Below are 19,217 nucleotides of genomic sequence, written 5' to 3'. Positions count from 1 at the left end.
TCCACCAGAGCGCCAGGGGACCACTTTGGTGGTGATAGTGTTTTTTGTATTTGTATTTAGTTATTTTATTTTTTTTTACATACATGGCGGTCTAGGGGGCCCGCAACAGTTTCTTTCCTGGCCGGGCAAAGGCTGGCATAGGGTGTGCCGCTCTGCAGTCTGCAGCATAGGAGCTCCGGCTCCTAGTTCGGTGGTTCGTTTTGTTCAGCTCTAGAAGTGTTAACATGCCTCGCACATTGGACTCCGACGGCGCATGCCGCATTTCTGCTACTCTCTCACTCACCGGCTGGTTGCGAGAAGGCCCTTGCATGAGGCGCTGGTAAGTCTCTCACTGGTAGGAACTCTACTTACATGCCTGTGACTTCTGCCACCGTCACCCTTTTAACAATGACCCTGTCCTGCCTGGAAAGTGAGGAGCTCATGCCTGCACAAAATCATAACTATTGCCGTTTACGAATGCGGCTGGTTTTCTTTTCCTCCTTTTTTAAAAATCTCTGGTCTTAAGCTTAACCCCTTAAGTGCCAAGGACGAGCTAGCTCGTCCTTGGAATTACTTTCACTGTGCCAAGAACAAGATAGCTCGTCCTTTTTGGCACTCTGTTTTGAGCGATCCCTGCAGTAATCCCACCCCCTGGCTATGTGAGGGGGAGGTCCCCCCTCACTGCCTGGGGGCTGGATTACCTTCAGTTTCACGTCGGCGTGCGTAAAGCACGCCGACGTGAAAGTGAAAGTAATTTTCACCGCAGCAGCCATTTTGGGCTGCTGCGGTGGTGAGTGTTCACCTTTCTCCCCCTCGATCTCCGGCTGTATTTCAAGCCGGAGATCGAGGGAGGTGTCATTGGAAATGAGAGAATCTCCCCTTTCCAACAACACCCTTTGTGACAGCATTGCTGCCCGCGGATCAGGCACAGTGCTCTCGATGTGCGGGCAGCAATGCCCACTAGACACCAGGGATGTCTTTGAATGCAGGAGGGAGGTGGGGGCTGCTTACAGTAAGCAGCCCTCGCCCCCCCTGGCTCCCAAAGCATGGGGGCACATATGTATACAACCCTGGGGGCAGAAGGCTGATCATCTGCCCCCAGGGAAGGGGGCAAAAACAAACAAAAAAAAACAGAAATCAACGGGGATGGGGGCTGGGGGTGGGTTGGTCCAGGGATTTGTTTGCCCCCTGAAATGGTGGTGGCCCTCCCCCTCCCACACCAAGTAGAAATGGGGGCCCCCCCTTGTAGCCCTCCCTGGGGCAGATTTATGCCCCCAGGCAGGAGTACATGAGGTGGCCCCACCATCAAATTGGGGGTGTGATGGAGGGCCACCAGGAATAAGTGTGCAGGCCCCCCAAAGGATGGGGCCTGCAGGTTAGGGCCCCCCTGGGGGCAGATGGCTGATCGGCCCCCAGGGAAGGGGGCAAAATAAAAATAAAACGAAAAAAACTAAAACAAAAAGGGAATTTTGGGTGGGAGTGGGGGGGCACAAGCCACCAGGGATATATTTTACAGAAAAGGGGGGTGACCCTCTCCCCCTCACCCCAAGGGGAAATGGGGGTACCCCTTGCAGCCCTCCCTGGGGGCAAATATCTGCTCCAAGGAAGGGGCATCTGACCCCAGGGAGGGCTGCATGAGATGCCCCCCTGCATTTGGTGTGGGGGGTAGAGGGTCACCCCTCATTACATTAGAAAATTACCTGGCGGTTTAGGGTGCCCTTCAGCCCGCTCTAAAGTGTAGTGTACCATTTTCCATTTTTTCTTCGTTTATGAAATTTGTCTTGGCGCAGAGGGGCACATTGGTGTGCCAATCTGGCCCCAGGGTGCCCAAAGCTTACTGCCCCACCCACCGGGGGGCCAGTCCCACACATTCGTTGTCGCCCTCTCCCCCCACCCCAAATGGAGGGGGGGTACCTCACGCAGCAGTTTGTAGGAGGCCCAGGGAGGCCTGCATGAGGTGCCCCCACCACCCATTTGGGTTGAGGGGGGAGAGGGCCATCAGAAATTGTGGGACAGGCCCCCAGTGGGTGGGGCAGTAAGGGTTGGGCACCCTGGGGCCCGATTGGCACACCAATGTGCCCCTCTGCGCCAAGGCAAGTTTCGCAAACAAAGAAAAAAATGGAAAATGGTGTAACGCATTTTAGGGGGGCCTGTGGGGCACCCCAAAGGGATGGGGTGGTGACCCCCCACCCACAATGGAGTGGGTGCCGGGTCATGCAGCCCTCCCTGGGACCAGATATCTGCTCCTAGGAAGGGACGCCTGAGACCATGGAGGACTGCAAGACAGCCCCCCCCTTATCTGCCCCCGGGGAGGGGTACATTTTGCTGGTGTGACCGTAGGTAACATGTTTTTTTGTTTTGTTTACAGCTTTTTCTACACGAGCAGCTGCAACGTTATGGGAGTACTGTTTTTTTCTTATTCTATGGTTAGGGCCCACTGTCAGTGGGGTGGGTGAGACTGGTTCTGGATTGTTGGTGGTGTGGGTGGGAATGGGCCGTCTGGGCAGATATATTGGTGGGCTGGGACACAATTGCAGGGGCAGGCCACAAATTGCCCCCTATGCCAGCAAAACAATGGTGTTTCCCTGGGAGCGGATCCCTCCCATGTGGGTTGTCCGTCTGCAAGCCCAGGCTCCACCTCTGGCTGTGCTACGTTACAGATGCCACCTCCGGGGAGGAATGGGATCCTGCTGGGGCTCCCTGGAGCTGCTGCTGTGCTTAGTGGACGGTACACCCACATGGTACATGGATGTCCAAAGCCATGGACATCACCTCCGACCGTCCTGGAGTTGCGGCTGGGCTGCATTACAGCTTTTCCCTTGAGGGAGGTATTGGCACACTGCCGAGACTCCCTGTTGGGGACAAAATGAGCCAGAGCGAAATGTCTGAGAATTGTCTTCATTTCCAGCCAATTTCAGAGACATTTCCCTGTGTCCACTCAACGAAACACGTCGCCAACAACAGATGTCATACCTTCTTGCGTTCCCACAGGTGTCCCGACGAAAACGGTATCTCATGTGTGGATGCACTTACCGGGGGTGCAAAAGGAAAAGGGTAACCCGCTGGTAACCCCAAGCCTTTCGACACAGCACATTTTGTTCATGTGGGCAACCTACAGATTTGGGCTTAGGGTGTCGAAGCCAGCAAGGAAAACGGTGAATCCCATGCATTTCCCAAAAGAGGACACCCATGGGAATGCACAGAGGTCTGACTTGCACGAAGCGGCCCAGAATTTATTACCCAGAACCCCAAACAAAGTGAACATTGTGTTTTTTACCCCACCAAATATCACACTTGTTCAGGGATTGTGATTAATAAAAACTGGGGCAATTTGTACAAGGCAGACCTCTGGATTCCCACGCGTGTCCTCTTTTGGGAAATGCATGGGGTTCCATGTTTTCCTTGCTGGCTTTGACACCCTAGGCCCAAGTCTGTAGGTTGCCCATATGAACAAAATGGGCTGTGTCGAAAGGCTTGGGGTTACCAATGGGTTACCCTTTTCCTTTTGCGCCCCCGGTAGGTGCACCCACACATGTGAGGTACCGTTTTCATCGGGACACATGTGGGGACGCGGGAAGGCAGGCCATGTGTTGTTGGCGGTGTGTTTCGGTGGGTGGCCAGAGCGAAATGTCTGAGAATTGTCTTCATTTCCAGCCAATTTCAGAGACATTTCCCTGTGTCCACTCACCGAAACACGTCAGCCTGTTCTTGAAAGCCAGGAAATTGGGGAATTCAGCACAGCAAACCATTTGTTCCTAGCTCTTACAAGGAAAAAACTACAGGCTTCTTTGTACATCATTTTATTGTTTTTTTTAAAAAACACAACATTTTCGCCCTTTTTGCTTATTTTCTCTTACCCCCCTACAGCAACCTAGGATTCCTGGGTGGCATTCCGACCGCCTACATATGGGAAAAAAGGAGCCAAATTTGGCTGAGATATCTTATGTAACAAAAAGTTACAAGCCATTGAATGGCCACATACCGAAATCACCAAAAAAGGCCTTGGCACTGGGAGGAAATACCCATGGCAGTTAAAGGGTTAATAGAGGTTAGCAACATTCCCAGTATTGTCCCACCGTACCCCCCATTAATCCTTTTCCCAAACACCCCTAGGCAATTGAGAGGGGGCTATACTGGATTCGTCAATCTTGCTCTTTTCGCTAAAAAGTGAGTTTGTCTCCCCTTCATTATTATATTCGTCAATACATTCAGTTCAACCCTCACTCCCAAAGAGATTCAGTGCGACACAACGTAAGTTCGCTGTGTCGACTGCACAAGCACACCAGAAACAGCGCTAGACTGCAAAACAACCGTCAAGAAAGAGAACACTTCACTTCATCAGGCTTCCTCAAGACACAAAACAGGTATGGAAAATGAATAAGCAGTGAGGTTACAAAAAACTATATTAAACAAATACTAAATTGAGAAAATAAGCTGGACACATTTCTACATTACAGCCGTCGTCAATTTGAATTAAACATAACAGCTTTGAGGAGATTAGCCCTTGTAAATGCAATTCATCTTGTTGCATTTCCTTTGAGGTAATTTCTGATGCAGGGCAGAGGCTCGGTCTTGTTATTCTGTACAATTGGAAACATATCAAGCTTTAACTATTTAACATAATGCTTCCTTAAAAACAGTGAAACACTCGTATTTTCTGGTTCCCTTTCCATGCCAAAACAATTTTTTTTTAAAAACGAAATCTTGTCATTGCTGTTGAAGCATAAGCCATTGAAGTGGTTGGGTTAGCATCACAGACATTTTGCACGGTACTTCCAGCACATAAAATACAACTGCATTTAAGAAACCCCAAGGTTCTTCCCTTGGTTGGCTTACTTTTGTTGCCGACCAATGCCACAAACGGCTGTGTGTCCGATTCTTCGTTGACTTTCTTTACCATTGAATACCAGTCTTCCAGATTCTCGAAGCTCTGATAATTTGTGATGTCGTATACCAAAAGAACACCCTATGGAGAAGGAAAGATCCGCTATTGAACATTTGTTTTGGGCTGATAACCACACACAAAGATAGGGCGCACAACTTATCAAGAGAAGGTAAATAGCAAACGAGAAGTACATTACAGTCAAACCGTAGAGGTAGCATTATGCTGCTAATTGGTTAAGATGGATCTATGGGGATTAGTAACCTTTTTCACATATCAGGGACAAAAAACATAGGTTTTGAAAATGGGATTCCAAACAATCCGGTCCCAAACACTCAATACCTAAAAGGCGTATGTGTTTTTATAGGATTGAAAACACAGTGGCCAGGTACTGCAACTGCAGGCCCTTTGCAGTGACGCCATTTAACTTGGGTTGCCACTGTATATAGTCCGGTATTTCCATCACGTGCCTTCTTTTGCTGTGATATGCTCAGGTTGTTACATCATACGGCACATCAGTTATTTTCTATGCAAATATTATACTTATATCTTTGCGTTTTAAACAATTTTGAAAGTGCAACAAACAGTGCAAGGGAAAAAAATAAATTACTTAACACTTAAAATAACCCACTTTACTTTAGCATGTTAACAGTACAAACCTAGATTCTATGTATGTGTTGAATGATGCACTCCATTGTTCAAACAATTCTATGTTTAAGGAAAAGAAGAGTGACGAATTTTATTCTGCCCCGAGTAGAGGATAAATTGCCCACTCAGCCCTCCCACTGCCACAAACCATGTGCACAGCACGTCAGGATGAAAGATAAGTAGGGGGCTGGAGGTGTGTTGGCGGTGGGGGTGTGTGATTGTATGGATTTGCGGTTGTTTTTGAATGGATGACCGCATGGGAAATGTACTAACATTTTTGTATTGCGTACATTTCCCATGCAGTTATTTCCGTCGCGGGTAATTGAGCTGCGGGAAAAATCACACAGATTCAGTAAAACAGGCACAATAAAGAGATATACCTCATTCGCCTTTTGTGGGCCGAGGGAAGTCTATGCTCTTAAGATGGGTGTGAATGTGATTCAGTAGCGACCCAAATGGCGTTGAGCGGTTGATTTGAGCTTAGCAGGTGACGTGCTCAGATAGGGCAGGATGCAACCCCAAGCGGCTCAATGTGCAAGTAATTGTTCGAAGGGTTGCCAAATGCAGCGCCAGCAAGATCTCTTTGGTTCAATGAGTGGCCAACACTGTTCAACAGTCCAACTGGTACAGTGCAAAAGAACATGGAGCCTTAGCTGATCTGATCCTCCAAATGCTTTGAGACGCATCCCAGGGGCTCTCTGACAGGATGATTCATTCCAGGCTCTGCTCTGCCAGCCTTGGGAGATTCTGGTGCAGAGTGGCAGGTCCTGGTCCACATCAAAAGTCACTACCAACGAGAGTGGGTAAATTGCAGAACTCTCCTCTGCTCCTTCACCTCAATGATTGAGGGCTTTGTAAAGTACAACTCTCCCAAAAGATGCCCAATAAATCCTTCTTGGGTGTTCCAGAGTGAACCAAAGAAATGGTGGCATACCCCCTTCTTCTAAAAGGAATAAGTCCACTGGTGATTCAGATAAAGATAGGCATGTTCTTGAAAGAAGTGGACTCGGCCCTTCTGACATCACACCCAAAAAGTCCTTTGCTCTAGAGTAATTGGAAGGGACAGGAAGGAGAGAGAGGGGCAGACAGAAACAAAATGGTGAAAGTCTTCTTCCATGGTACAGAGCTCTCTGGACTACTCTAACCCTGCCCCCCATTTCTCACTAGGATCAAACTACTTTAGAAATGCAGCACTCTGGTGTGAGGCTACTCCCTTTGAATGGGTGTGCTCCTTTGTTGCTTGGGCCCAGGGCAGCTCCTTGGTGAGTGGCTGTCTGGCAGAGGGAGTTAACTACCCTCACAAAGAGATCAAATAAGAGGCAGGGCCATTCAGGTTCCTGTCCTGTCATTTGGCAGGCTCAGACTGTCTGACCAGAGCTGGGCTGACTCACAGCATCCGACATGTGCAATATCAAATTTGATGTGGCTGTAATAATTATGAGAAAACCATCCAACATACCCTAACTCAGTATGGCTTATATGTAAAGACAGGTGAAAAAGCCTGTGGTACAGTGACCAAAGTTGTGTTTGATGGAGGTTTCCCATCATTGTTTGTTACATTTCAGTTGAACAGCTTAATCAAATGAATTTCTGTTTATATGTTTTAAAATAATGTATATATTTTCTTAGTGAATGCAACTTGAATTATGCTGTGAAAGTGGTCTACCTGTCTTGGGCCTTTTCTGCAGCAAACTGTATGTTATCATTGTTGAAATGCACATTTTGTTCGCTTGGAAGATGAACTTTAAGTCTTATTGTATGCATAAGGCAACAGCTCCCTCTAGCAGAGGTAACAGGCGAAGCGGGCGCACGACTGCTTCAGACAAACGTACATCCAGCCTTTTATTATATATTATGATTATTTTGCCACCAGGAGGCAGACCCATAATTATAGGGTTTTGAAACAGGGGGACGTATCTTAAATGCATTCCCTGCACTGCAGATACTTGGCTGCCACTGCAGCTGTCAAATGGGCACCTGTAACTTCTGAACCTGCTCTGTGACACTGGTAGGGCAGGAACTGCAAATCAGGGAACTAATGGAGCACAACACATCTACAGGTTATGCTTTTGGCATGGAACTTTTAAAAGGGGAATCTGATCAATCGATTTCCCTTTCAGAAATGCAATTACCCACATTTCATTAATTTAATGAAAATCAAAAAGACTTGGGGTCCTATACCAAAATGGTAATCCGTCACAATGAGCATTTACATTACTGGAAATCAATGTTTCAAGGTCTTTGTTGTATTTAAAGTTACTTTTTGGAAGATACATAAGATTGTATATCCACAAGCATTTATTGTGTGAGAAACACATTTCAATGGAATAAAATAATGTACTACGCTGGAAATTAAAAATGTTACCATACTTTATCACAGGTTTGACGAGGGATGTTTATTTCTATTTCAAAACATCACTGGTTATATTATTAGTCCTTTTCAAGAATGTAAATGCTATGTAAATACTGTGTGTGCAGTGCTTAAATTGTAATAAGAAAAAAGAAAAGGCACCAAGGCTCAAATATTTCCCAACACATCTGTGCCACATTCAGGCAGTGGCAGCCGCTCACTGCTGCCACTAGCCACTGCTGCTCCCCTCAATGTCAACCTATTTGAGGTTGCAGCTGCAACTCTAGCTGGCTCATTGGTGTGGATGGGTGCACAACCCATGGCAGATGCAGAATTTCCAAATAGCACCATAAGGTCAAATAAACTAACACTTTGACATGTGACCGTATATGACCCATTGCTCCTTTAAGAACATCATACTCCGGATGTTCCCCTGATCCTGGGTACCTTCAGGGACTGCGGTTTCCATAAAGCTGTGCGCAAAGAATCTGCAATGGGCAAACAGAAGCAGAACCTCACGTGGAAATAAAAGCCACTTCCTCCCAGTGCTCGGAACTTCCCAACAATGCTTGAAGCTACTGTGGTTACCTTGAAGTCTCTGCAATAAGTGTTATGCTGGTTGGCTTTCTAGATTTCCGGCCTCCTGGTCTCTGATTGGACTGATTTAGGTTTCTCTGCTGCAAGCCCCCGACTGGCCGAAAAGAGTGGCAACATGAAGGGTCGGGAGGGGGGCGGTAGGAACAGGGGGCAAGCAGGTTGCTCTCCCAGGGGTAAGGGTGCCATTTGACGCCATGACCCAGGGTTCCTCCCACAGCAACAGACAGGTTGACGGATGCAACAAAGGAAGAAGGCACAAATGTGCAAAAATGTTACAGCAGGGGGACAGGCAGAGGCCGGGCCCCCAGATGCATAACAAAGGAATGAGGGCACAGGGGGCGTGGCTTGATGGCCACGTAGAAGGACGTGCTCTGGAGGAGCTCCCTTGATCAGTCATCGATCCTGCGGGGAAAAATGATGTTTGCAGGAACATGAGACGGTCACCAGCATACCCACAAACTCATGAATAGCTGGTGGTTGCACTGGGCACCAGAAAACTGGCTGCGGTAGCTGAATGAGGCAGATGCAGCGGTCCGCGATAAGCTTGGTGCCCATGACATGGAGGCGGACAAGATGGCCGGCGGCGTACAAAGGGTCATAAAATGACCACGGAGCCGCAAGAGTGTAAATCTGTCGCTGGGTCCGGGCCCGTGTCTGCTGCATCGCTGAATTGTCAGCGGAGACTGGCCCATGAGGGATGAGATGCAGCTGGCTGGTTTGGACTCGTGAGACGCGCTGCAGCCGTTGAGTGCATCTGTGCTGTGAGGGATGCACCGGGCGGCTGCCTGAGCCCGGCAGGGGGAAACGAAGCGAGGTCCCAGTCGGCGGACCGGCCTGGACCCAGGTACGGGCACTGTGACCAGTGGCAGGCGGAGGCGCGGTGAAGAACAGCACGGCCCCGGATCGCTGGGGCTAAGGAGAGCCGGAGCGGCGAGACCGCGGAGGCGCTGCTGGCTATGACGAGCAGTGGCCCAGCGCACACTCCGCTGCACGGGCGGACCCCCGGCAGCGCGAAGGCCTTGCACTGCAGGGGCCCAGGAGAGGGCAGAACACAACGCATCTGCCCCCATAGAAGTCCGGAATACTGGGGGGATGGACCCGTACAAGCCCGGAGCGGGCAGAACGGTCCCCGCTGCATTGGGGAAAGGCAGCGAACGTCTGCCAGACACAGGCCCCCAGCGCTATAACGGCCCCCGCCCTGGAGCGGATGCTGGTGCAGGCGCGGGCCGGTGGGGGGGAAATTTGGAGCACCCAAGCTACAGAGTGCACATAAGTGACTGGGAACAGGTACACGTGGCCCAGGAAGGGGCCGAGGAGCACAAGCCCCTGCACAGCACATCAACTGCGGCACACATGCTGAGGAGACAGCAGACACAGCATATGCTGATGGGGGGAGATCTGAATAGGGTGGCCTGAAGACACAAGGGGGCTGACCCGCTGCTGGACCCATCCACAAATGCCAAGGAGCCAAGAGAAGGCACTTAAGACAGGATTGCAGGCTGGTGGGCCCTTAGATCAGCGAAGGGCCAGAGTGGAGGAGCACAGGGTCAGTGTGCGCACCTATCCACCGGCCACTGAAGGAGATACGGCAGGGCTGGATGAGCGATACTGCGCGGGTGCAGGTACGGGGAAGGACACAGCCCATTCTAGGAGGGCGGCGTGTAACAAGGATATACCCGAATACGACTAAAGCGGCCCCTGAATACTGAGAGTGGTCTGACGCCACATTGGAGCTCGCAAGTGGGTTGGCGCTGCTGGCTCGCGTCCGTACGGCACAACACAATGTCCAACAAAATTGTCAGATCCAGGACCAAGCAGCCCACGCTGGAGACCTATGCCAGGACACCTTCAGGGGCGGAAGGGGGCAAAAGCAGAGACAACGCCGCCACAGTGGCAGCGGAGACACCGGGCACGATCTAGGAGGTGCTGGCAGTGATTGCGGACCTGAAGGTTGCCTGGGAGACTAAACTGGGCCTGGCAACGAATGAGCTAAAAGTGGGACTGGACCTCAAGATCGGAGTGGTCCAGGAAGAAGTTAACCTGCTGAGACAGGACGTGAGGACACTTGCGGGGCGCACTGGAAACCTGGAAAAGGAGATGGCCCCAAATACGGCGGCATGCGCCGCCCACAGATCGGAACCTCATGCCCTGGTGTAGAGCGTGGGTAACCTGGAGAACAGGGCAGAGGAGGCAGAAGGGCGCGCCAGACGCAATAACATTCGTATTGTAGGATTGCCAGAAGGAATGGAAGGGCCTAACCCGACGGAATATGTGGAGTCCATGCTACTGCAGGAAATAACCGGCGGTGCACTCATCCAGGGGTTTGCAGTTGAAAGGGCACACAGGGCTTTAACAACCCTCCGTGGCCGCTGATTGCAAAGATTCTAAACTACCGGGATTGGGAGAAGATACTTGAATTCTTCCGAAAGGGAGGCACGATCGAAAGGGGGCCAGCGAAAATCACAGCGTACCCAGACTACACTTTGCACGTACAACGTAGCAGGATGAACTTTGGGTCAGTGAAAAGAAGGTTGAGAGAGGCTGGCCACAGATATATGTTGCTTTACCCGGCCAAACTGAAAGTGTTCCACAAGAACAAAACCCTGTTTTTCGAGACACCCGAGGATGCTATGGACTGGCTGGATATACTGGGTCACCCCCAGGAACCGGGGATCCAGACAGAAGCTGCGGAAGATAAGTAACATGCAGCTGGGTCATCTTTGGTGACACAGCACAAGACACTGGGACTAGAGTATAGTACTAAATAAAGCCCGTGGAGAACGTGTGGTAGAAAATATATGCCTGCAAGACCCGCTATAAGCAAACAAGCAGGAGCTCCTGGGAGACACCCCTTGAACTCCATAGCATTATGCTTAGTTAGGTCACTGTTAGTTCGGTGATGCCCCGCGGGGTCCTAGTCCTCGGTTCGCGAGACAGGACCAGACGCGGGTGGGCCCGAGATCCAGGGATGGAGCTGGGCATTTGTTGGGGTTGGGTAGGGAGGAAGGACGGGGGGGGTTATGTGCAGTGGGGTAGGGTTGGGAAAAGGGGGTGAGGGGAGTTGTTGAAGTTGGGAGGGTTAAGAGTCGGAAAACGGGCCATCTAGGGAGACATCAGAGGGAGTGGGGAAGGGAAGGATACCAAGTCAATGGCATTGGGTAATCTCACGAGTTGTGACCTGGAATGTGCGGGGCCTCAATAGTTACTTAAAACGTAACAAGGTGATGATGTACCTAAAGAGGATGTGGATTGACATAGCTCTGCTACAGTAGACCCACCTCACCAAGGAGAAGTTGGAGGTAGTTAGGAGAAAATGGAAGGGCAACGTCATAGGGGCCACATACTCAGCATATGCAAGAGGGGTGATGACATGGGTGGCACCGCATGTACCATTTCAGTTGCTCTGATCAACGACAGACCCAGAAGGTAGATTGGTGGTGGTGGGGCTCCTGGAGAACAGAGAAGTGAACATTGTAAATTTGTATGCCCCAATCATGATCCAGCAGCATATTTTAGGCCCCTGTATAGCAAAATTAGCCCCTTGGCGGGTGGCGCAATGGTGTGGGGAGGGGGCTTCAATTGCACTTTGAACCCTAGCATAGACAGGTCAGATGACAAGTTAGAAAGGCCTGCGCCAGCAGCTAAGCCACTGCGGACGCTGCTGACGCTGCTGACAGACCTTGGCCTAGAGGATGTGTGGAGACGGCTGCACCCAATGGAAAGGCGATATTCGCATTACACAGCACCACATGACCTGCATACGAGGCTGGGTTACGTGTTTGCCGCCACCAGATAGTGGGATAAATGGTAGGCGTGGAATACAAGGCCGGGTACTTTCCGATCATTCGCCTTTGGTCGTAGAGTGGCGACATCAACCCCCCAGAGCACGAATCCCGACGTGGAGGCTCAGAGCTCAGAATGCGGGATTCCGAGAGGACTTGAGGGAGGCCATCGAGGAATATTTTGAACTCAACACAGGCAGTGTACGCTCTGAGGGAACAGTATGGGAGGCAATTAGTGTGGTGGTGCGTGGGGTGGCTATATCAAAATCCAAGGGGCTCCTAAGGGGTATTGAACGGGAACTGCAGGAAACAGAAAGAGAGCTAGAGGGCCTGATACAAAGTGAGGGGACCACCCGAGAGGACAGCGCTAAGATAAGGGACTTGCAGATGGCCTGTAGTGAACTCTGGGACAGATTATATACAGAGAGGCAAAATGCGGGGGTTGTGGGGGAACAAGCCGGGTAGATTATTGGCCTGGTTATATAAAAATGAGACACCCCACCATGTGATCAGAGAGGTCAGCGATGCTGAAGGTCATATCTGTAATACCCAGGAAGGGGTAAACGAGGAGTTCCTCAAGTTTTACAAACAATTATACGAGGACGCAGGTGAAGATATGAGTCAAGAAATACTGGAAACAATAGATGACCTAGGGCTGCCCACCTTGGATGACCTACAACGCGCAGATTTAGAGCCCCCCCCCCCATCACCTCGGACGAACACCTGCCCACAAGTAAAGCAGCTGGGTCGGATGGACTACCTAGCGAGTTTTATAAAACATAAGCAGGAGCTACTCCAGCAACTGCTGGCCATGTTTAATGAAGCTTACGAGTAAGGGGAACTGCCGGCGTCCCTCTGAGGCAGTGATCATCCCGCTCCTGAAACTGGGCAAGCCGGACATGGAGTGCGGGTCTTATAGGCCCTTGTCTATGCTTAATCAGGGTAGTAAAATACTCACGGCAGTACTGGCTAACAGACATAACAGGGTGATTGGCGGGCTGTTACACCCGGGCCAAACAGGCTATGTTCCCGGTAGAAATATCAGACAACCATAGGAGGCTGCACCATATCATTGATCAAGCCGACGAAGACTCGGGCGAGTTAGCTATCGTGTCGCTGGACGCGGTTAAAGCATTTGATTCAGTGTGGTGGCCATGGTTGATGGTGTCCCTGAAAGGATGCGGGATGGGACCGGGATACATCAGGTGGGTCCGGATGTTATACAGCTCCCCGATTGCGAGAGTTAAAACAGGAACTATAATTTCAGATAAATGGCAACTCAGCAGGGGGACCAGACAGGGATGCCCCTGGTCGCCCATGTTGTATATTCTGGCATTAGAGTCGCTGGCAATTTGCCTGAGGCAACAGTACGGGGAGGTGGAGATTCGCACGACAGGAGGCACACACCTGATATCACTCTATGCAGTTGATATGCTCCTCTACTTGCGGTACCAGTAGGAGAATCTGCAATATGTGCTGGAGGTGATGGATCGTTATGCCACCCTCTCGGGCACATCCGTGAACCACGGGAAGTCTTGTCTGTTCCCCTTGGGAAGGTATAGGAATACCCCACTGGAGAAACTGCCCGTCCTGCAGATACCCTGGCAGACCGAGACGTTCAGATATCTGGGTGTAAACATTTACCATGGGATAGAGACAGAGCACAAACATAACACAGAGAAAGCAATTGAGGGAATCAAAAATAGCATGGCGTTCTGGTCTAGATTACCCTTGGCTATGATGGGAAGAGCAGCACTGCTCAAAATGGTGGTCTTGCCCAGACTCTTGCATTGTTTTGTGAATGTTCCGTACCTGATCCCCAGACGCTTTTTTGTGAGACTTCATGGTATGTGCAGGGGCTTCATATGGGGCAACTCCAGGAATAGAGTGGCCCTGTGGAAGCTACAGAACACATGCGATAAGGGTGGAATAAAACTGCCGAATTTTGAATTATATTACCTGGCGGGACAGCTGTTCTATGTGGCTAGGTGGTTGTCTGCAGAGGACTCGGCGGAAGCTAGGCTTTTGCAAAGTGATGCAGCTCCATACTTCCTAAGAGACACAGTGTGGTTGCATAAAACTAAAACAGCGGGGATGGGAAGATTATTGGTGTTGGGCTGGGAAGTTGGGCGCAGAGCATGGAGAATTGTGGGAGACCCAGATCTGTTTTCTCAGCAGGTGCTGCTGGTGGTGCTATGTGGGAATGACTCCCAACTGTTCAAAGGGGTCCGCAGATACTGGGGAACCGGTGGGCTTAGCTACCCTTGGAGATATATGGCAGGAGGGGGAGGCATTGGAATTTCAGAGGCTGCAGGATGAGACAAGTGCATAGAGGCCAGTACATTACTTATACCAGGAATATGAAACGGGTGAGGGAGAGGTGGCCTGAGACGGTGCTAGCGGAAGAACCTGATACCACCCTGGAAATGATGTACGACGTCTCGGAGGGTGGGCATGAAATATCTAGGATATATGAGCTCCTGAGTGTGAAGGCGGGGAGGGAGTTGCTCCAACTGAGGCATGACTGGGAGGAGGAGGTAGGAGAACCCATGACTGAGGGACAGTGGGATAGAGCTCAAAGGTACCATAAAAAGGTGTCCCGGAATGCGAGACTCCAGCAGAACCAGTTGTACGTCACCCACAGAGCTTAATTGACCCCCAGAAGAATAGCCAGGTTTGGAGGCTCGGCTATACAGAAATGCCCCAGGTGCGGGGAGGAGGAGGCAGGGCTGCTGCATATGTTCTGGGCTTGCGCCGAGGCGCAGAGATTCTGGGAAGAAATAAAGATGAGATTGGCCAGTGGGGGAGTGGTGCTTGACGTGGGGTCTGCTTGGGCGTGCATGCTGGGGAGTTTTCCCAGGCCACGTTACTCAAAGCATATCAGCAAGCTTAAGGACCTGGCCTATACTTGGCCAAGCGCAGAATAGCAATGTGCTGGAAAGCGGCCCATAGGCCTAGGGTGGAGACGTGGTGGGCAGACCTCGTGAAATGGGCGGAAGCAGAAACTGTGGTTTGGTATGAAGTTGTCACTAGGGGGGGGAGAAGAAGAAGTGGGCGCCTTGATAGCCTGGAGGCAATTGGTGACCTCGATGGCAAACCCTCACCAGGTCACTCATACAACGGAAGACTCAGACGAATTGACAAGTACTGAGATACCTGAGAATGCTTATGCAGATGCCACGGATGAAACAACTTGAGTTTGTGGGGAGGAAGGGGGGAGTACGGAGGATGACATTGCATAATGTGATGTTTTGATATTGACTTTGAACGTCCTAAATGGTTCTAATGTTTGGTGTGTTTGTTCAAAATAATAAAAACTTCAAAAAAAATAAATACAAAAAAAGGAATGAGGGCACAAAAATAGGGCATCCAGGAAAGTAGGGATTACTACTCAAATAAGCACACCCAGCTCTGTTAAGCTTGTGGGGAAAGGGCACAGAGAGGTCCTCGTTTTCTAACAATTCAAACTTCATGTTTAGATTGCGAGGAGCAGTGGTTTACCTGGAAGCTGAGGATCCCGGAAGCAGCGTCCCTCTGCAGGTCCATAGAGCCATCCTAGACCCCAGAGAAGCGGACGGAGGCATGGTGGGAAGACCAGATCGATTGTAAGAGTCAAGCCGCCAGGATTATCCAGGAAAGCCACAGCGAAGCAGAGAGCAGAAGCACAGGTCCGGGCAGGGCGAGATCCAGTGGGGGAGCCTTGGTGCCAAGCAAGTTGCTGTACGAAGAGGATCACAGAGAAACCTGCTGCCCCTGAACTGAGCAACAGCAGCAGAGGAGCAGCAGTGAGGGAGAGAGCAGATGCAGTAGCCCGGGCGCATTCACAACATTGTTGCGTGTGAGCCGAAGCCAGCAGAGAAGGTGTAGAGCCCTGCACGGTTCCCAACAGGCGTCGGCCCGGCCAAGGGCAGCTTATTTGAGCAGAGGCAAGCGCTGCCTGCAGGCAAAGGGTGCGGCTGAAAGGGAACCCCCGAAAAGGGTTTCCTAAATAAAAATTATTTTTTAAAAATGTTTGGAGCAGCTATCAGGCTGCAAAACTGGGATAGCTCCATGGCAGAGCATTTGATTACGGATCAAGAGGTCCCCTGATTCAGATCCGGATGTGTCCTTACATTTTAACACACCACAACCATTTTTGATGGCCACCACCCCTGGAAGGGAGCAGCAGGCCATTTCACTGCACACACTTAAATGTTCTTTTTATTGGTATTTTATTATAACACAACAAACATTTTGGCACAAAAATACGACCTCTGTGTCCAAACCAAACGCCTTCTCCCTCTCTGTCGTTTGGCCTTCCATTTCTGCACAATGACCAACAGGGCCAAGAAGGCCCAGTACGGTGCATGCCTTCAGTCTGTGTTTCGGCTAGGACCTTGGTTATGGTTACCTATACAAACGAACATGACCCCTGAATTGCATAACCAACAACAAACTATACAAACAATCGCTCTGGTTGTCCTGTGCATTGTTTATAGTAATTTTTTCGAATGCCATTATGTCGAAAACATTTAGCCTAAAAAAAAAATATTTCGAATGTCTTTTTTTTACCAACGAAACAAACAAAAACTATAAACTAAAAAAAAACATTCTAAAAAAATACGGCAAAATGTTTGACAATTGTATTTCGAAAACATGTTTTCGAAAAAATGACTGGATACCCCTGTACATAGTACTCAAAGAATAATACAATAGAAGTACTATATTTTGAGTCTTGATGGGCAATTGATTGTGTGGTCTATGCAACTTTCATGATCTAATAATGTGATTCATGCTTTACTTGCACAAGGTTACGGTTAATGTACAGCTCATAGGATGTGATGACAATTGTTTTTCATGTGCTGTTGTTCCAATATTCAAACCTGGATGCCAGTATATGTTTCTTTTATGACACATGCTATCAGCATACTTTCTTCTTTTTTTCATTTAAGTGTGCAACATTTCTTGGTATGTTCTTTTGTCTATTTAACATGTTACTCAATAAATGTGAAGTCCAAACGTATTTTTGAGGATCTAGCACATTGTGTTTTTGCTCTAACCAAATAGAGAACAAATATAAGGACTTACAATACTTGCAAAATAATAAACACCTAGTGCTCAGTTTCCTTTACACATAAAGTGACTTAAACCACTGTTACCTACCCCATGGTTTTCCTTTCGGGATTCTTCTCTGTTACATTTAGCTTAACATACCCCAGTCCCTTACAGAGTAGGGGTAGACTCTTCTGTTTTTGAGTACCTATATAAAGGAGGCTTTCACTGGGGCCTCTGACACAGTTACTCCCAAACATCAATTACATGTGTCCATTAACCACCTTCCAGTATTCTCCCACTTTCGGACAGCTCCACCAGACATGCCTCCAGTCCCCTGTGCCTCCACATTCCCTCCAACAGTCCTAGGAGATCGAGGGAAACATCTGATGTAACCGTACCAGGGTATCATGCCACTGAGTCATCATGTTTTTACCAGAACTCCCTAAACTGTATGGTTTGTGCTAATTTGGGTATATCTTTCCATAAGTGTTCCCAATCTTTTCCTTCGATAGATTCGCCCAGCGTATTCTCCCATTTAGTCTTATATTTTAACCTTGGGTCACCCTGTCGAACACCAATGTGTACAGGTTGGAAACAAGGTGTCTATCCCCTGCATCTGCTATCAAGAATCTCTTGAATGGTGTGAGAGCTCTTGTTGCAGCCGCTTGATTGATGGGTGCAGAAAGCCAGTGTGGAGTTGGAAGTGTTGTAATCTGTCACTCTCCATCAGTCCCAGTTCGGTTTTACATTGGGTAAAGGGTTTAATACGATTTCGGGACCGGAATCGGGAGGGCCTGAAAATAGTACAGGATTTTCGGGAGAACCACCATTTTAACCGCATTGATCCGCTCCAACCACACGACCGATAGAGGGCCCCATTTATGTGGTCCTAAGTCAGAAGATCTTTTTATAAAGACCTTTTCACTAACAGACCGATTTAGAAAGACAGCGCAGTCTTTCTAAATCAAACTGTCACGCGCCCCTGCCACAAACTAGTGCGCACAGGGGCTGGCAGGCCCCTGCTGACAGGCCCAGAAGCAGAGGGCAAGGAGAACGGGCAAGTGTGTGTTGGGGTGTGTGTTGTGTTTATGTATGTGTTTTGGTTTGGGTGGGGATGTGGGGGTGGAGAGGGTACTGGGGCTGAAATCCTGTGGAAGAGGGTGTGGGTGGGGTGGGGCAGGGCCACGCGCGCAGAGGAACAATGGGGGCTTAGATGGGTGAAACCCCCCGAATATATATATTTTTTTTAATTCATTTTTCTTGTGAGACTTTTAATATGAGGTATTTTCACATAGAACCATTTATGTAGCCATTTGATTTATTAGAATATGAGGAGGGTGGGCCAACTAGACCAGAAATGACCTCTTACTATTATTTAAATCATAGTAGCATTTGTATTTATTGTACATAAATAGTTACATAAGGAAAATAAATAGCATTTACATCAACAAGTTTTTTTTTGCCACAAACACATCCCTCCATACCTTCTTCATTCATCAAACCTCCTCATGCATTCATCATACCTTCACAAAAACACCAGTGATATACCATTAATATCACAATTTCAACATAAATGTCAATTTGTCACTTTATCATTTTGCAATGTGACCCTCTGTCTATGTTCAGGGGTTTAGAAAACTAGTGTCGACATGTTTCGGTTGAGTTCTCTGCAAGGGTAAAGGTCCCCTTGTCCATTCGTTTGTAATCAACCTTCTTCAAGAAGGAGAGCAGCCGCTAGTTCTGCGTTGCCTCTTCAAACATACACAATGGGGGTGGTGGCTGAAAAAGCCTCAGTTCTCTGTATTTACAGGGGCCGCGGACCGCTGAAGTGGATTGAATCCTGGCGTGAGTGCTCCCGTTTGTGGTGCTTCACGTCAAAAGGGGTGTCTGAATTGAGATTTCTTAAGTACCCGGATTGGTTATAGGGTAAGATGATATTATGGCG

At 49.2% G+C, this 19,217-nt stretch overlaps 1 protein-coding gene across 2 annotated transcripts in view; it reads right to left on the bottom strand.

The window, feature by feature from the left end:
* RAB28 (RAB28, member RAS oncogene family) overlaps positions 1–19,217 on the bottom strand; it is a 1,474,591-nt gene that overhangs the window by 848,501 nt on the left and 606,873 nt on the right. For both annotated transcript variants that reach the window (XM_069631946.1, XM_069631947.1), the window contains exon 4: positions 4,816–4,945. In XM_069631946.1, coding sequence (XP_069488047.1) covers positions 4,816–4,945 — 130 coding nt within the window. The remainder of the gene's footprint in view (positions 1–4,815; positions 4,946–19,217) is intronic.

Source organism: Ambystoma mexicanum, chromosome 6q (assembly GCF_040938575.1).
Source record: "Ambystoma mexicanum isolate Mex_15411 chromosome 6q, UKY_AmexF1_1, whole genome shotgun sequence".
Classification (NCBI taxonomy): Eukaryota; Metazoa; Chordata; class Amphibia; order Caudata; family Ambystomatidae; genus Ambystoma; species Ambystoma mexicanum.
Note: the sequence above shows the minus strand (reverse complement) of the source record. Positions and strands in the feature narration are given on the sequence as shown.